Source organism: Salvelinus alpinus, chromosome 20 (genome assembly GCF_045679555.1).
Source record: "Salvelinus alpinus chromosome 20, SLU_Salpinus.1, whole genome shotgun sequence".
Lineage (NCBI taxonomy): Eukaryota > Metazoa > Chordata > Actinopteri > Salmoniformes > Salmonidae > Salvelinus > Salvelinus alpinus.
The window spans coordinates 45,444,414-45,464,101 of record NC_092105.1 but is presented as its reverse complement, the minus strand read 5'-3'; the positions used below and the strand labels follow the sequence as shown (position 1 = coordinate 45,464,101).

The 19,688-nt window shown below is 39.8% G+C and overlaps 1 protein-coding gene across 1 annotated transcript; it reads right to left on the bottom strand.

The window, feature by feature from the left end:
* Window positions 1–7,735: 7,735 nt before the first annotated feature.
* On the bottom strand, window positions 7,736–11,933 carry LOC139546993 (twist-related protein 2-like). The gene is made up of 2 exons (XM_071356016.1): window positions 11,182–11,933; window positions 7,736–8,265 (listed from the first exon to the last, which is right to left on the bottom strand). Exon 1 carries the CDS (start codon window positions 11,699–11,701, stop codon window positions 11,213–11,215), a length of 489 nt encoding a protein of 162 aa, XP_071212117.1. The 5' UTR covers window positions 11,702–11,933; the 3' UTR covers window positions 7,736–8,265; window positions 11,182–11,212.
* Between the last annotated feature and the right edge of the window lie 7,755 nt (window positions 11,934–19,688).

Sequence of the window (19,688 nt, the reverse complement as noted above, 5' to 3'; positions counted from 1 at the left end):
TTCTCCGTCCTCTTAATGTTGACAGAACGTGCGCCTGAGCAAGCATAGAAGTAGTCTAACTGGCCTGCTGCGTACAAATGTAGGAAAGTGCCCATTTGGGGATGTCTGACGTCTCACCACCACTAATAAGCTGATCTTCTCAGTCATTTTTTCTTCACCTCACACAGTGAGTCAACAAAGTCCGTTTTTTTAATATAAATCCATTGTGAATGATAATGGTTCCACTTGACTATGACTATGATTTTGAGAAACTAAACGTTCTTATTGAAATGAAAATGAAAATACGAAAATCATAACCGGCACGTAGATCGGTAGAAACGGTAGTAAGATTCATTGTAAGCTTCCCCAAACTTAAAACGCACACTCCGCCCAGGAATAAACTACTGTGAACAGAGAGCACATGTCTTTGTACTGCGTCATTAGAAAATGTGTGCGAGAGAGAGAGAGAAATAATGAGAGGGGTGTTGTAACTAATAGTGTGCCTATTAAAACTGAGCACAAATGGACAGCTATGCAAGCCATCTTGGAGAAAAGCGCTCACCTCCATCCAGAACCAGCGGGTTGGAAAGCACCACTCGCTGGACCACGCCCAGCACTGTGTTGTTTAGTGGGCTAGCAGGCCTACACCTACGCGTTTGATATGGGCAGGAGCAGGCCTGTGAAACGAGGGAGAGAGAATGCCATGTTCCTTCTTTGATATTGTTCCCATTCCCTTTTTGCCAAGTTTAGAATTGTAAACTAATAGAAAATAGAAGTGGGAGACTATTGCGAGCACTGCTCCCTGCTTCTCACGAAAACGTCTGTAGCGTCCAAGCGGTTTGGCTTACAAACTAAAATGACTCTATGGAAAGATGAGAATCTCACAAACATGATGGTGTTCTCCGTGTTGCTCTATGTCCCCCACAAGCGTCATGGGACTCGTCTGAAGTCGGTTCCGCTGATCTGCCAACTTCTGTCTGTAGCGTCAGAACAGCTTGGGTTACACACTTACAGTACTAGTCAAAGGTTTGGACACACCTACTCATTCAAGGAATTTTCTTTATTTTTACTATTTTACTACATTGTACAATAATAGTGAAAACATCAAAACTATGAAATAACACATATGGAATTATGTAGTAAGCAAAAAAGTGTTAAACAAATCAAAATATATTTGATATTTGATATTCTTCAAAGTAGCCACCCTTTGCCTTGATGACAGCTTTGAACACTCTTGGCATTCTCTCAACCAGCTTCACCTGGAATGCTTTTCCAACCGTCTTCAAGGAGTTCCCACATATGCTGAGCACTTGTTGGCTGCTTTTCCTTCCCTCTTGCAGTCCAACTCATGCCAAACCATCTCAATTGGGTTGAGGTTGGGTGATTGTGGAGGCCAGGTCATCTGATGCAGCACTCCATCACTCTCCTTTTTGGTCAAATAGCCCTTACACAGCCTGGAGGTGCGTTGTGTCATTGTCCTATTGAAAAACAAATGTCCCACTAAGTGGTAGCCATAATGGTTTGGTGTGCCTTGAATTCTAAATAAATCACTGACAGTGTCACCAGCAAAGCACCCACACACCATCACACCTCCTTCTCCATGCTTCACGGTGGGAATACAAATACACGGCGGTAGGAACCAAAAATCAAACATTTTGACTCATCAGACCAGAGGACAGATTTCCACTGGTCTAATGTCCATTGCTCATGTTTCTTGGCCCAAAGAAGTCTCTTATTATTATTGGTGTCCTTTAGTAGTGGTTTCTTTGCAGCAATTCGACCATGAAGGCCTGAATCACGCAGTCCCCTCTGAACAGACGATGTTGTGGTGTGTCTGTTACTTGAACTCTGTGAAGCATTTATTTGGGCTGCAACTCTAATGAGGCTGGTAACTCTAATGAACTTATCCTTTGCAGCAGAGGTAACTCTGGGTCTTCCTTTCCTGTGGCAGTCCTCATGAGAGCCAGTTTCATCATGCCGTTTCACGGGTTTTGCGACTGCACTTAAAGAAACGTTCAAAGGTCTTGAAATTTTCCACATTGACTGTCTTTCATGTCTTAAAGTAATGATGAACTGTCATTTCTCTTTAATTATTTGAGCTGTTCTTGCCATAATATGGACTTGGTCTTTTACCAAATATGCCTATCTTCTGTATACCACCCCTACCTTGTCACAACACAACTGATTGGCTCAAACAAATTAAGAAGGAAAGAAATTCCACAAATTAACTTTTAACAAGGCTCACCTGTTAATTGAAATGCATTCCAGGTGACTACCTCATGAAGCTGGTTGAGAGAAGGCCAAGAGTGTGTATGGAAGTGTTTTGTGCAAAAATGTTTTGGTTAAATATAGGTTAAAAAAAATCCTTATCTTTCTTATACCTCTCAGATAAAGGACAGACACTTTAAAACAGCTTCCTTTTGATTTGATTTTTTTTTCTCAATGTATGAATCTATTATTCATTGTGTTTCTATGGGCAAATCCTATGTCTCATAAAATCATTTGTTTATATATTTTGTATCCCTAAAGGGGTCCTAAAATTCTAAATCAAATAGCTAAATGATCCTTGGTATGACCATCTTAAAACAATTTCATATTTTAGTTTAGTAGAACCCCCCCCCACCCCATTTAAGAAAGAGAGTTCCAAACCTCTGCCAATAATAGCAGTTCATTTTCACTTTTCCCCTCCCCACTCAGACCACTCCCAGACAGTCCTAGCAAAATTCTTGCTTGAGAAATTGCTCTTAAGAAATTGTAGTTTCTTGTTGATCATTTGAACTGAAAATAATCACAGTAAGGTACTTAAATGTTACCTAGAAATTATTTGATATTGAGATAAAAACGGCTGCATTTGACCTTTAAGTCATGCAGCATCAACCCCACAAATGGTAATGTAACCTTAGCGTTTGAGCGACCAGGCCGAACATGAAATCCTATTTGAGGCTGCAATGTTTTATTTTATTGCTTTTTTACATCAGATTTTAGGGGAAACACTTACGATTTACCATACTGTGCGAGCGTGGGACAATGAGCCGTTGTCACTGCCGATGGCCGAACTAGGCCGAAATGGTCCTCGTAGACCTACTCATATCGCCACCTGGACGTCTTCCATTACAACCACGACCACAATGCATGGCCAACCAACAAGACTGCCTTGTCCTATTGCTCTCATTTACATCAATGCCTAACTTTCCTGAATTTGATTAGTTCAACTTTTTAGTGCAAGGAAATAGTCTTACTAATTGAAAAAAGTATCACATTTATTAAATTTAATTTAATCTAAAGTAATGTTGAAAAATAATTTTGTGACAAACTAATAGGCCCAGTTATAGCCTGCCTACACGTAGGCCTATGCCAAGATTAGTTCCACACTTGCAAGATATAAAGTGCATAGAGGCTACTTGGATATAGGTTATCCATCTATAAACTCTTCTAAACCATAAACTCCCATGCCTGACTTGTTCCAGGGTTTAATCAATGTCACTTGCTACCATGTTAAATGTATAATTTCATTGCCACTTTATATCTGAGAGTGACCCTGAAACAAGTAGATTGAAATTCGTCATAGAGATTGCAAATCTATTCGCCCATCCATTGCTGAAATGTAGCCTTCATCATTGGTAAGCAGGGGTGCAACTTTAGTTTTAGAAGTGGTGTGGGACATAGCTTGGTGGGGGTCTGGGGGTCCTCCCATTTTGAGGGGCATCTGAAGCTAATTTCCTGCATTTCTACACAATCTAATATGACCCATGGCCCTTCTTGCTGTCTCTATTTAGAACAACATAAAGTAGGCAAAAATGCCCAGTCATCAAGCTAGGTAGGAGTACCTTATTAAATATGTTGAAGTGATTAATAAGACTAAACTAGATCAATGATAATTCAATAATCAATATTGTGTTGCACCTTTAACCAATAGCCTAACAAATGAACACCTCTTACAAATAAAGTACAAAGACTTTTGATTGTCTTTATTAAGACATCCTTTATATCAAAATTCAGCCAGACCGCCGAGCCAGACTGAGCCGCCTGCACGGCCGACCCCCACCAGTCTAGTCAATAACTCAACTCTCTCAACTTCCTTCCCGTCTTTTTTTATTTCTCAAGGAATGGTTTGGAAAACAAAAGTTCTTTAAAAACACACATACACCTACACATTAACACACAGAAACAGTACATCCTCCATATCATTCGTATCATAGGCCTAAGAGTACTGTAGAGCTCTTTTTACTTGCACACAACATAGCTGGGTCAGCCCGTCCTGCCCCTAGTGGTCCATGGCCCTGCAGCGGCCCAACCCAACACACCCCACTCATCTTTAGGATCTTAGTGAAACATTCATTATTGGTTTCAGGTGTTAGGCCAAGGCCAGAGTGACAACCAGCTTATTTCAGAAACCCAGGGCCAGGACTGAGCAGCCCAGCAGCTAGGGATTGTCTAAATATTTATCTCCCCTAACATGGGCATGTTTTCAATACAGACTCATTTTGTCGTACTGCATTCCATATAAAGCATTCAGACCTCATGAAAGTTGCACAGTATACCCTTATTCTTGTAATCAATCAAATCTAGTGATACATAACATAGACATTTCTTCCACCCATTGTGGGTGGATAACCAACCTTCCAATTAATGGCAATGCTAATGGGACAATCTGCAGACATCCTAAAATAGATGAACATACTCTTTGGTAGAATTCAGCCAGCCTTCACAAGACCATGCCATGTCCCCTTTTGTGTTTTACACCTACAGCAGAATAATGACATTTCTGAGTGCCTGATATTCAGTTTCACTGGCATATAGAACTATCTATGGATGGTCTTAAAGTGCAGTCATTTATGTCTGAGATTATATGAACATGACTGGGCATTCAAACACATCTGTATCCATTCATCATCATCAATAGCGTCTCCCATGTCTTCCTCAAATTTTACTTTTACATGTTTTGTGTCATCGGGAAAAGACAGTTTGGAAATGTACTTTCGAGTTTTGTCCGACTGCCTTAAAATAGTTTCGATCTTTGAAGCTTCTTGCTTGTCGCACAGAGAAAATAGTGTTGTATCTGCTAAAATTCCCCTCAGCTCCGTCACAGACTGGTCTTCCCTGGCTGCCTGACCCTGATAAGACCCCTGTCACCATCTGATCCTGCTCAGATGAGGCATGACAAAGAATTACATTGGTGTACATTTATACATTATATTAACCATGAATAGAATCAATGGCTCAACCATTTAAATGACCATTATTCCCATACCCCAGACTATAGCCTACCCATCAACTCAAGATGGAACTTTATGTCCATTCACCATATTGTTATAATATACTTAAAAGTTCACCTGAGCTCCATAGACTGGTCTTCCTGCCTGTCTGATCCTGGAGGGACACCTGTCACCATCTGATCCTGCTAAGACATGATGAGCATATTGTTGTGTACTGACTGTGCCCCATGACAGTGAAGCCTGTTGAGCTGTTTATACCATGTCAGTGTGAAAAGTAGGGAATTGGCTCGGGTAACTGACAGATCAATAACGTCGCATCGCTTTACTGACTAATGAAAACTCACATTGCGCTGAACAAAACGTCCGAGTATCGGTTTTCAATTGTTTGGCCGCTGGTTTCGTCGTTTGATTTAGGTCTAGTGTGGTTGAGGCAAAAATAATAGCTAAAGTTAGTGAGCTAGCTAACGTTAGCCAACGTTTGGCTAGCTCTGCTAGCTAATAGTGCAATGGTACGTCATCGAACGTACTTTTGTTGAAATGAGACAAAACAAAGGCTACAAAACATGTCCATATGCTGCCTGACATATAGCTAGTTTTGTATCACAGAGCAATGAAAAAAAACAAAAAATGCAATTTCAGAATGTGGGGGTCATGTCCCCCCCTGTCCCCAGTGAAAGTTGCACCCCTTTTTGGTAAGATAGGAAACAAAATAAATTGTTATAAAATACATGTTAAAAATGGTAAAAAGCTTGTTTCTTACTGGTGCTTTAATTAATCAGAACAGGTGCATGCGATGAATATAGGCCTAGGGCTATTGGATATTGTGCAGGTGCGAGTATGGGGAATAGCCTAGGCCTGTGTGACTTCACGCCACAGCTTCCTATTTGAGTGGACTATAGGCTAGCCTACTGCAGCCTCCAAGAGCATCACAACTGGATGATATATATTACAGTCCATCGCAGGTGCTTCCACTTCAAACACGCTGCCAGATTTCCTCCACAAGGATTTGAAAACTCATCTTAATAAAGTTTATCCAGGTTTTTGGAGCATGTTTCTGCCAGTAGCTTGCAGTCAGGCTTCTAGGCTTCAAAATAGGAATTCGTCTTACACATGCCTAAACATCATTAACCACAATAGGTGAGTTTTCTATTTTCCAAGTATTTTTCATGATATTTTCTGAAGACGCTTGCAGTGAAATTGAACGTTTTTTGGAAGTCACCTTTCTCAAAACGACCATAGGCCTACATACTCACAAATGGCAAGCAAGCCAAAAATAGTCAACACATTAACAGCAGCCACATTATAACAAGGGTTTCTCAAAATGGAGTGAATGCCAAAACCCTCAACAGTGAGTGACCCCAATGTGTGCGCATTGTGTTCATATTTAACAATAAGGTCCTTTCACTTTTTTTCAGATTTATATCTTCACCAAGTCTGGAAAAATGTAATGCAAAAATGTTATGCTTTGATGGTGTGGTGGTTAGATTGAAAGGAAAAGTTAACTAGCCCCGGTAGTTAAAAGCTGCGCGATAGTTATTGTCGTTATATCTGCGGTTGTTCGGGGTCCCTTGCTCATTAAAGATTTCCCCTCAAGGCATCGCTATTTAAATTATTACGTTGTTATTAAGGCGGATAAGCCTTTTATATGCCTTTGTTGAAACTGGCTCGAATTTCCCCCACTGTTAATGAAGCCCTGCGGTTTTATCACGGCTTTAAGCTGGTGATTTCTTTCCACAACAAGAGCGGGGAAAGAAAACCTAAATAAAATCTTACAATAAGCAGTGAAAGGGGTGTTTGTTTTTGCCTAATCTATGAGATTATCTGGAGAAAACGTGGAAGAGACGCTTAGATAAACACTGTCAGCGAATAACATATTAATTTGCAATAATTTTCTAAATTAAAGCTCAAACAAAATGGAAAAAGATCAAGCGAAAAAGAAAGGTAGGTATATGGTTTTTCATCCGTTTATTTAATCTTAGATTATTCCTTTACTGTGTGACATACTGGAATAATTTACATCGAAATAGAGGGGATATAGCCTATATTATTAAAACCTATTCATGCAGACCGAAATCCCACTATTTTACCCATGCCTGCGTTTTTATATACCTGTTTTTTGTTTATCTGAAATGGGTAGATACAAAAACACCTAATTGATTCCTGCATTTTCACAGACCCTGTAACCAAAATACCAGGTATCAGGTCTGTGTGAACGATTCTATACTTTTTTGCCGGGAAATTCATTAACACTTCCAGTGTTTAATACCTCTCTGATTTGAAATGGAAACAGGCTCCATGTATAAACAACACCCCCAAACACCCCCCACCCACCTCCCCTACCAATTTACCGGTTACCCACTGATATGTATAAAAGGGATATACCATACAAGAAAGTGGTAAATAAGGGGCTGTTTGAAAGGGAGTCATATAAACATGGCCTTATATATATTTTTTACAGGTTGCATAATATACCACATATTCTGTCTGAAATGGGTATGCTATGGTATTCTATGGAAACATAAATCAAAAGGCTCAACTACATTGTTCAAAAATATGTGTTTTAATAAATAAGTTTTAAAAAATGTACATTGGACAGAGTTGAAAGACTTGCTTATAAGTCAAATCTGGAAAAATCCATGCAGTGTACTTCAAGAACGTATTCTAAATTGCATTGGTCCCTTTACAAACGGAATATACATACAGGTAGGCCTATGTACAATACGAAACATTTATATATACTTCTATTTTGAGATTTTACAGACAGAACGAAATAGAATTTCCCCAAAAAGATAAAAGATGGTTTTTCCTACTATCATCACCATTCCGACATTAAAACAACGTGATAATGCGCCAGCAGTAGACACGAGAAGCGTCTTACAACACTGTCTGAGTATGCAACTTTTCAGGGTTATCTTCACTCCTTCTCACACTGTTCCAAGTGTTAGGTAATTGCACTCAAAGCACTCCAGGAGAGTTGTGCGCCACATTATGCCTCTTGACCATGTTTCTGAGGTTCGTGGGTTCTTCAATAGATCCTTGGGTGTCTTCATACTTTGTAGAAGTAAACAGTCTATCAGGGGAAGAAAGAAAACATCAAAATGTTAGCACCAATTACCAATATTACAGATTGCAAGGCATATACGTTATCAAGCAATAGGATTATTACCAATACATTACATGCATAGCTTTATTGCACTTAATTCCTGAAAGAGATTGTATAGGCTAGCCATGACAGTGCGTTGCCTATTGGCCTTAAGGGTGGCACACGATCACTGGCATGGGAAGTCATTAATTAAACAATGATTTGGCCCTGAGTGAAACCATATGTCAACAACGGAAAGGGATTTCATTTTAAACGTGATGCATAAGCCACAGTGGCCTATCTAATTGCATCACTGGAAAATATATGAGCAGGCCAAACAGACTTCAGGGGATATGAGCACCTGTCTGTTTTAAGAGGTTTTCATTTATATGGATGAGTGAATATTGAAATACTTATACGGTCATATTATTCATAATGTAGCCTATGTAAATGCACATTTCTAAATTCATAGTAGGCTAATATTAAGATTACATTTCCTTTCTGTAATTTACGAGTCAAAGCTAAAATGCAGCAATTATATTTGTTGGCCTATTAGATTTAAGATGGTCGTTTTGTTTCTTGAATTCGTTTAGTAAATATTAGTAGACTACAATTTGATATTCAGATATTTTGGGGTTAAATACATTTGGATTTGTTTGGTTTAGTTTAAGAAAAACCAGCTATGCTGATTACATTATCAAATAGCGCAATGAACGTGTCACTAGTATCATTACGAGTAGACTAATATAGGCCTCATGATTTCAGCCGCATACATTGTCGAGATGTATTTTATAATGTCGTTTAACGATAACACATTCATTTTAAGACGAATTTTCTCACTTGCTTTTCTTTGCCATTCCACACAGACTAATGAAACCCAAAACAGCATTGACAGCAGAATTGGATACGGAAAAGACGTCCGGTTTAGTTCGAGAAAGGCCACCTTTAAATGTAGAGTGCGCAAATCACCATAGTGTAGTTTATTTGTCCTCTTTACAGAAGATCTGTTTTATACGAGTGGGCGGTCTGTAAACTTCATGGTACCAGTCCATGGGAACTAAACCAAAATCGGGCTTTATTTAACTGGAAATGTTTCTTTCACGGAATAAATGTTTAACTCCTGTTCCAAGACATCAGTAACCTACTTAAAATTGGTGGGCTACTATTCAGAGCATAAATACTATTTTGGCCAATAGCTAATCTGTTAAAAAGACGTAAAGCTAATCTGTTAAAAAGATGTAGGCATATTAAGAATTTCCCCCAATTTTTTTGTAGCAGCCTACATTTGTTTTAATATATTGGCCTATGCAAATTGCAAGACTCTCCATTGTACAAAACTGTAAATTATAATTAGACTAGGCTACTACAATTAAATTAGGCCTAAGCCAATGACACTAGACAAGAAAACAAATGCACTATCAGATGGTTTTGTGGCATGCATAAATGAGTTTCAATGGCTTGCTTCACAGCTCAAAGACGCACAACGGTTGGGTAACGCTGTGCAATGACAAGGGGAGTAGAAACTCTCAAGAGACCGTAGCCATACCCAGTATACCCACTATGCCCAATGCGCTCGCATCTATAATAAAACGCTGGTTTGAACTCTCCGGCCCAAGTCGAGTGTTGCTATTCCTGCGGTCTCCATACAGGAAAGCGCTCCATTGTGAATGTGAATTGCCCGTGGTAGGCTGTTCAAGGCTGCTGCGTTTTGATGCGGCCTACCCCTCTATCTGCCATAGGCCTCAGAGGCCTCGCATCTTAAAAAGTCGTTATGAACGGACAAGGATTAAATGCAAGACTGACATTTCACTGCAGAGTTTAATGTGTTTTCGAGCTGTCATTGCCACTCACAGCAAGAAAAAAAACCTGACGTTTCAACCATTTCACTCCCCCAGTGTCAGTGAAGCGTATTTTATAGTCGTCTTTGGTTGCTACCTCAGTGTTTGGCAAGTAAAACATGTTCCAAAAACATTATTTTGGCTACATTCAGAACACCAAGTTCCCACGTCTATAATCAAACAGCAGCCATATTCTCATTGTAAAATAAGTGTTCAACGACCCTCACGAACATTTCAGAAGGCCCATTTTCCTCTTCTCACTTAGCAGTGGTGTTGTCAGGCAATGCTGATGGAGAACTTGTCTAACTGTGCATTAACCTGGCTCGTGCTCAGGTCATCCACATGCGCTTCTGCGCGCCAGACCCCAAGTGCGCGCGTACTGGTGAATTTTTTTTAATTTTTTTTAATTTTTTTATTTCACCTTTATTTAACCAGGTAGGCTAGTTGAGAACAAGTTCTCATTTGCAACTGCGACCTGGCCAAGATAAAGCATAGCAGTGTGAACAGACAACAACACAGAGTTACACATGGAGTAAACAATAAACAAGTCAATAACATGGTAGAAAAAAAGAGAATCTATATACAATGTGTGCAAAAGGCATGAGGAGGTAGGCAATAAATCGAATAATTACAATTTAGCAGATTAACACTGGAGTGATAAATCATCAGATCAAATGTTTGCAAGATGCAGATGCCATGGCATAGATGTTAAAGAATGTCATTTGTATACGGCTACCCAGATGACTATCATGAAAATTCACTGAGTAATTGGATAAGCTACACTTATTTAATTCACTATAGTAAAAGGGGAAATTGTTTCGCTTTCAGATCATTTGTGCAATAGTTGACCTGACGCGGACTTTTAGCTAAAGCCACAACATATTTTTTCAGGATCATTAATAACCTTCAAACTATGTCAGGTTCTTATGTTTGCCCTAAGATGCTCTACTCTTATGTTCACGGCCTTTATGCATAATAGCCTACTAATACTACTAATAATTGCGGACTAACACAATGTTTTGTTTCGTATTTTCGCATGAGAGGTAACGCTGAATGTACGACCTACCGCTTTGGCATTGAGTGAAGGGCTTTGGATGCTAATGAGATGCAGACATTGACCACGCGCCCTCCATCCGCCACACCGAGAAAGCGTAACTGAGTCTCTCGTGCGCAACATAGCTGCAGCTCGACATCTTGTTGTCCATCTCGTCGCTTTGTAGCACCTGATAGAGGAAGTCTATGTATCTGGAGGCCAGTTTTAGTGTCTGGATCTTGCTCAGTTTATCCGAGGGTAGCGTGGGGATGATTTTGCGTAAAGACGAGAAGGCTTCGTTGAGCGACTGTGTCCTTTGCCTCTCCCTGACGTTGGCCAGGCACCGCTGGTTCTGCAACTCCTCGTAGGACTGAGTGCTGCTGCTCGGACTCGTTTTTTTGCCCCGTTTCACGTTACCCGGACAGCTGTCCTCGCTCGACTTTTTACTGTGTCTCCTTTTCCTTCCAAATCGTTTCTGTTGCCTGTCCAACTCATCCTCACTGGTCAGTAGGCTATCCATTGGGGAGACGGGAGAACTTAAGCCCTCTTCCATTTCTCGTTTAAAGAAATGCAAGGATAGAAATGAAAAAACGGTCTCCACTTTTGAAGCTGTGGTTACAAAATGTATCAGAATATGCCGACAACGACAGAAAGTCGTTTTAAAGAATGTCTTACTCTACGACTATTATTGTCTCAACGTTTTTGGAGTAGGATACTTTCAAACCTACGCTTGAGGTAGTCCTTCTCTCGCAGGAAGTTTTTCCCCAATTTTTGGGGGGGAAACTTTATCCCAGTTTCAGATGCTAAATAGTTGTCTAGTGAAGAGGGAGGCACTATCGGGCTCTGATTGGCCAGCTAATAAACAGGAGGGAACAGTCTTATGTTACACTCCATAGCTATATTATAGCAGCCCTGGACCTTAGAACAGAATCATGTCAAAACAATCAAATATCAATGACAAAAGTAACAATAGACCTATTATTATTTGTAATAATTCATGTTCTAGCCTACCTCTTCCTATAATTGGTATGAAATAGACTATAACTAATAGACCCTTTTTAAAAAATTAACAAATATAGCATGATTATTAGGCCTTTGATAAATGCATGATTCATATTATGAAAAGTGTGTTGTTTTATAATTTGATAATCATAAACAATACCCATTTCATTCCGTATTGACTATTTTAGTACAATAGCGACATCTTCATGATGAATATAATACATGATAAATATAAGCCTATGTAATAACCAAAATATAAATAGGATGGGCCTATATGTCATCTGAAAAATATTTCAGATGAAATATTTACTATGCGTTTTAGTAGGCCTAATAGCTTACTGTACATGTTTATAAAATTAAATTAATATTTTATTCTAGTCTATAAATTCAGTAAACATTTTGTTAGTGAGCGTAGGTTTAACATACCGTATTGTAATAGTATAAAAACTACCTACCCTATGCAGACGGGGATATATATACTCTTGTTCCCTAATCTAATCAAAAGTCGGTATGCTTTCCCAGTTTTCATAATATGGAAGTCAAACAGGAAGAAAGCTTAAACTAACCGAAAAGTTCTCATGTTTCTCTGGATGCCTCCAGCATGCGTTTTGTCAAAGTTCCACCTCTTGATGTGTGATGTCATGTTTTCTACACATGACAGTGCGCAGTTGGTTCGTTTTAACGGACCCATTCTCCAACAGTGTGTGATTTCTCGAATTATCTGCTACCAAAATGCTCCGTTTTTCCCAGAGTCAGCTGACGTCTACTTTTAACATTGGAGTAAAATCCCACTGTGTATGTGTTTTACCTTTATCTAAAATAATCTGTAGTATTTAGATAGAATTAATGGAAATCCTTCCTCATAGTTAAATACTGGCATGGGTTAAATTCATTGGAAGAATATGTGAAGGAATGTAATAAATAACAAGTGAGAAACTACACCCAGGTGGAAGATTTTATGCGGTGCAATTTTATTCTTATAAATGCTATGAACTCAAATACTGTACCTCGATATCTGGTTTAAATTAACTTTATAAACAACACTTGAAAATGCGTTTTACACATCCGGGTAGACCAATATAAGCCTACTGTCAAAATAGTTACAGTGCCTTCAGAAAGTATTCAGATCCCTTGACTTATTCCACATGTTGATGTGTTACAGCCTGAATTCAGCTTTTCACACCTGGATTGTACAATATTTGAAAATTGTTATTTTAAAAATTCTACAAGCTCTGTCAAGTTGGTTGTTGATCATTGCTATTCAGCCATTTTCAAGTCTTGCAATAGATTTCACGCCAATTTAAGTCAAAACTGTAACTAGGCCACTCGGGAACATTCAATGTCTTCTTGGTAAGCAACTCCAGTGTATATTTGGCCTTGTGCTTTATGTTATTGTTCTGCTGAAAGGTGAATTCATCTTCCAGTGTCTGTTGGAAAGCAGACTGAACCAGGTTTTCCTCTAGGATTTTGCCTGTGCCTAGCTCTATTACGTTTCTTTTCATCCTAAAAAACTCCCTAGTCCTTGCAGATGACAAACATACCCATAACAGGATGCAGCTACCACCATGCTTGAAAATATGAAGAGTGGTACTCATTGATGTGTTGTGTTGGATTTGCCCCTAACATAATGCTTTGTATTCAGAACACAAAGTGAATTTCTTTGCCACATTTTTTTGCAGTTTTACTTTAGTGCCTTATTGAAAACAGGATGCATGTTTTGGAATATATTTATTCTGTACATGCTTCCTTCCTTTCACTCTATCAATTAGGTTAGTATTGTTGTTGATCCATCCTCAGTTTTCTCTAATCACAGCCATTAAACTCTGTAACTGTTTTAAAGTCACCATTGGCCTCATTGTGAACTCCCTGAGCGGTTTCCTTCCTCTCTGGCCTTCTGAGTTAGGAAGGACGCCTGTATCTTTGTAGTGACTGGGGATATTCAGTGTATGCCTCATTTTTTAAAACCCATCTACCGTTTCAATTATGTGCTCTTCTTTGCGAGGCATTGTTCTTTGTGGTTGAATCTGTTTGAAATTCACTGCTCAACTGAGGGACCTTACACATAATTATATCTGTGGGATACAGAGATGAGGTAGTCATTCAAAAGTCATGTCAAACACTATTATTTCACAGAGTGAGTCCATGCAAAGTATTATGTGACTTGTTAAGCAAACGTTTACTCATGAACTTATTTAGGCTTGCTATAACAAAGGGGTTGAATATTTATTGACTCAAGACATTTCAGCTCTTCATTTGTAATAATTTGTAAACATTTCTAAAAACATAATTCCACTAGTGACACAAAATCTCAATTTAATCCATTTTAAATTCAGGCTGTAACACAACAAAATGCGGAAAAAGTCAAGGGGTTTGAGTACGTTCTAAAGGCACTGTATATAGATTTACACATGTTTACATATATTATAACCTACAAATATGTAGGACTAATGCATTTACTGTAGGCTTATTTGTTACTTTAGCTTACTGAAAATAAGCGGAACTCAGATGTATTTTTGCAGTGAGCAATTTTAGAAGTTGCACAATTATTTGAACACATGTACATGGTCCTGGTGTGAGGACATATTCTGGCAGCCCCTCACAGGTTCCTGCCTGTACAGCCATCTCAGTGCCGGGTCTGGTGTATCTCTTTGACTGGGATGGTAATATTGCATGTCACACAGCTTTTACCCACATCCAGAGTCCCCAAAACCGTCTGGAAAGTCTCAGAAGAGGTAGAAGTTTGGTCACTAGTAATTGAAGCTGAGGATATCTTGGGTTTAAAGAAATATGTAATATTTGACATGTGTAATCCACATTCTTAACAATCTAGAAAAAGGAAGAAACCATCAACAGACATGGCAGCACTTAAAAGACCAACAAACACACACGCACGCGCACACACACTTCCCCCTGATTACACCCCCAAGACCCTTTGCTCCACGTCTGCAGGTTAATGCTGGAGGGCAGTTTGGCCAGGGGAGTGGGGTCAGAGATGGAGTGTAAGAAGTTGATCTTCCACAGTGTCTGTGCTATGCAATATGGTCCTGGGCCAAATCTAATTTTCTTCACCATGCAACCTTTCCAGTAAGAATAATACGATGTTTCACTCAATTCAAGCACAGTTTAGGCTACTAGTACAACAAATACTCATTTTATGTGGGCATTTTGTCTCAATTATGACCCAAGTCAATATGTAAACACACATTTCCAGACAAATAGGTTATTCAAGTACATTATTCTGCACCATTTCATTTGCTTATACTTCATGTTGTAAAACACTTGTTAGATTGATGCCTATCCTGCTGAGCGTGAGGGGTGATTCTCTCCTGTTCACCTGTAAGTACAACATGCTTTGGGAATTGTATCCCTACAAGCATGGTATCTCAGTTTTCAGACATATCCCTCTCACGATTAACTAGAAAACATTTTCATTTCTCAGATCATGAAGATTTACATAGATATTCACAGGTTACACCCTTTGAACTCATCACTGATTGTTGTTTCAGATCTAATGAATAAAAGGAAATTGACAATTTCAATAAAAACAGCGGTTGTGGAAAAAATCTGAGCGAGTCCCAGACAGAATCCATATGGCCTGTAGTCATGAGCCATGCCTTCCTTCAGAATCCCAGGGGATTAACAGGTATAGCATCCTGCACATGTATTCCATGCAGGGCCCAACCAGAGGAGAAGGGGTAATTTAGGATACTTCTGGCCCCAGCGCCCTGGCACGAAGCATAGGAGCCACAGCTTGTCAGAGAGGGAGAAAGAGAGAGAGAGTGTGTCTGTGTGTGTGTGTCTGCATGCGCGTGTGTGCTTGTCTGCATGCATATGTGTGTGAGATGACCCGCATCAGATCAAAGATGAGCTCGGGGCTGTATTTCACCCAGGCAGGATGACGCATTAATATCTCCCTGACACCTCCAAACCACCTCCACATGGGCCCGGCCTTCCCTTAAAAAGCCCAGATCCTTTCTACAGAGGCCTGTCACATCAATCGACACACATCCTCCGCATGCAGCATGCTGACTTCAGATCAGGGTAATAAATAGAGAACGAGTGGCCGGGGGAGAGGTGGGAAAGAGAAAAGAAAAATATGACCTGGCATGTGCGGCATCAGTCAATGCTTTTATGAAGCGTCTGCCTAAAAAGGCAAATCGATGGGCGCCGGTTCGGCCCCTGCAGATCTGACAAAGGTTAGGGAACTGTTACGAAAGGTTATGAATGAGATTAGTTGTTGGGGCGCTCGTTCTGTGATGAGTTGAATTTTACTGTCCATGTGCATGCCAGAAATGGTTAACTCTGGGTTTGGACCGCAAACCTTACAAGTTATACCCCAAAGGATCCAGGGCAAGTGGATCTAAAGTGTAGTCAGATGAGGGCCCAGTGTGTGTGTATGTGTGTGTGTGTGTGTGTGCACGCCGGGTGCATGCACGAGTGTGTATGTGTCACGGTGTGTGAGAGAGCATGTGTTTCATACCACGATGAACAAAAGGTCTTCAGCAGAGAAAGCTCCAGCTGGTTTTCATTAGTAGCACTGCCTGTGTCTATTACTAACAGTGCAATCACTGTTACTACTAGTGTTGCTTCTTCCATGACCAATTTCCGTTAGCATGCCAATACCTATTGCTCTGCAATTGGAATTGATATTGCTTGTATTTTCAAACTTGTAATTCCTAGTACCACCATTGCCCTGAAACACACAGATGCCACTGCTTTAGCTCTTCAACACCATTTTCTACATTGCATACAGAATTGCTAACCTTATATCAGCTCTTTAATTTAAAGTTCCAGTGGTGTCAAAAACGTGATATCCCGTGTTTTATATATGCTGAACAAAAATATAAAATGCAACAAGCAGCAATTTCAAAGATTTTACTGAGTTACAGTTCATATAAGGAAATCAGTCAATTGAAATAAATAAATTAGGCCCTAATCTACGGATTTCACATGACTGGGAATACAGATATGCATTGATTGCGGCCTGTGGAATGTTGTCCCACTCCTCTTCAATGGCCGTGCGAAGTTGCTGGATATTGGCGGGAACCGGAACACACTGTCTTGCACGTCGATCCAGAGCATCCCAAACATGCTCAATGGGTGACATGTCTGGTGAGTATGCAGGCCATGGAAGAAGTGGGACATTTTCAGCTTTCAGGAATTGTGCACAGATCCTTGCGACATGAGGCTGTGCATTATCATGCTGAAACATGAGGTGATGGCGGCGGATGAATGACAAACCATGACGTGACCTCAGGATCACGTCATGGTATCTCTGTGCATTAAAATTGATAAATCGCAAATGTGTTTGCTGTCCGTAGCTTATACCTGCCCATACCGTAACCCCACCGCCACCATGAGGTACTCTGTTCATAACATTCACGTCAGCAAACCGCTCGCCCACACGACGCTATACACGTGGTCTGCGGTTTTGAGGCCAGTTGGACATACTGCCAAATTCTCTAAAATGAAATTGGAGGCTGCTTGTGGTAGAGACTTCTTACGGCTGAGATTGGCTGAGATCCCGTTAACGGGATTGACTTGACAAAAGCCAGTGAAGGTGCAGGGCGCCAAATTCAAACAACAGAAATCTCATAATTAAAATTCCTCAAACATACAAGTATTTTACACCATTTTAAAGATAAACTTGTTGTTAATCCCACCACAGTGTCCGATTTCAAAAAGGCTTTACGACGAAAGCACACCATCTGATTATGTTAGGTCAGTACCTAGTCACAGAAAAACACAGCCATTTTTCCAGGCAAAGAGAGGAGTCACAAAAAGCAGAAATAGAGATAAAATTAATCACTAACCTTTGATGATCTTCATCAGATGACACTCATAGGACTTCATTTTACACAATACATGTATGTTTTGTTCGATAAAGTTCATATTTATATCCAAAAATCTTGGTTTACATTGGCGCGTTATGTTCAGTAATGTTTTGCCTCCAAAACATCCGGTGATTTTGCAGAGAGCCAAATCAATTTACAGAAATACTCATCAGAAATGTTGATGAAAATACAAGTGTTATACTTTTGATAAACTTTAGATCCACTTCTCCTTAATGCAACCGCTGTGTCAGATTTCAAAAATACTTTACGGAAAAAGCACACCACGCAATAATCTGAGTACGGCGCTCAGACACAAAAACAAGCCATACAGGTACCCGCCATGTTGTGGAGTCAACAGAAGTCAGAAATAGCATTATAAATATTCACTTACCTTTGATGATCTTCTTCAGAATGCCTCCCAGGAATCCCAGTTCCACAATAAATGTTTGTTTTGTTCGATAAAGTCCATAATTTATGTCCAAATACCTCCTTTTTGTTCACGGGTTTAGTTAAAAAATCCAACTTCACGACGTGCAGGCACACTTAGTCCAGATGAAAAGTCAAAAAATTACATTACAGTTCGTAGAAACATGTCAAACGATGTATAGAATCAATCTTTAGGATGTTTTTAACATAAATCTTCAATAATGTTTCAACCGGAGAATTCCTTTGTCTTTAGAAAGGCAAAGGAACGCAGCTACCGCTCACGGGGGCGCACCTGAGTGAGCTCATGGCACTCTGCCAGACACCTGGTTGAAACAGCTCTCATTCCCTCATCCTTCACAGTAGCCTGAAACAAGGTTCTAAAGACTGTTGACATCTAGTGGAAGCCTTAGGAAGTGCAATATGAGCCCATAGACACTGTATATTCGATAGGCAATGACTTGAAAAACTACAAACCTCAGATTTCCCACTTCCTGGTTGGATTATTTCACGGGTTTTTGCCTGCCATATGAGTTCTGTATTCTCACAGACATCATTCAAACAGTTTTAGAAACTTCAGAGTATTTTCTATCCAAATCTACTAATAAAATGCATATCTTAGCTTCTGGGCCTGAGTAGCAGGCAGTTTACTCTGGGCATCTTATTCATCCAAGCTACTCAATACTGCCCCCAGCCATAAGAAGTTAACATTAAATTCCCTGGCAACAGCTCTGGTGGATATTCCTGCAGTCAGCACGCCAATTGCACGTTCCCTCAACTTCAGACATCTGTGGCATTCTGTTGTGTGACAAAACTGCACATTTTAAAGTGGTTCCCAGCACAAGGTGGACCTGTGTAATGATCATGCTGTTTATTCAGCTTCTTGATATGCCACACCTGTCAGGTGGATGGATTATCTTGGCAAAGGAGAAATTGCTCACTAACAGGGGTAGAGAAATAAGCTTTTGTGCGTGAAACATTTCTAGGATCTTTTATTTCAGCTCATGAAACATGGGACCAACACTTTACATGTTGCGTTTATATGTTTCAGTGTATATTTCCACACTATGAGGCTGGAATTATACTGTGAAATCGTGACAATTATGATAATGCCCTTTTAGTGTAAGAGCTGTTTGAAAAGACCACTGAAATTTCAGCCTGTTTTGGTGGGATGGAGTTTTGGAATTCCATGGCAAACTCAACATGTGGTAAATTAGTTAATAGACCAATAAGAAAGTTCCAAAGCAAATTTTTCATTTACCTCTCCCCACTCAGACCACT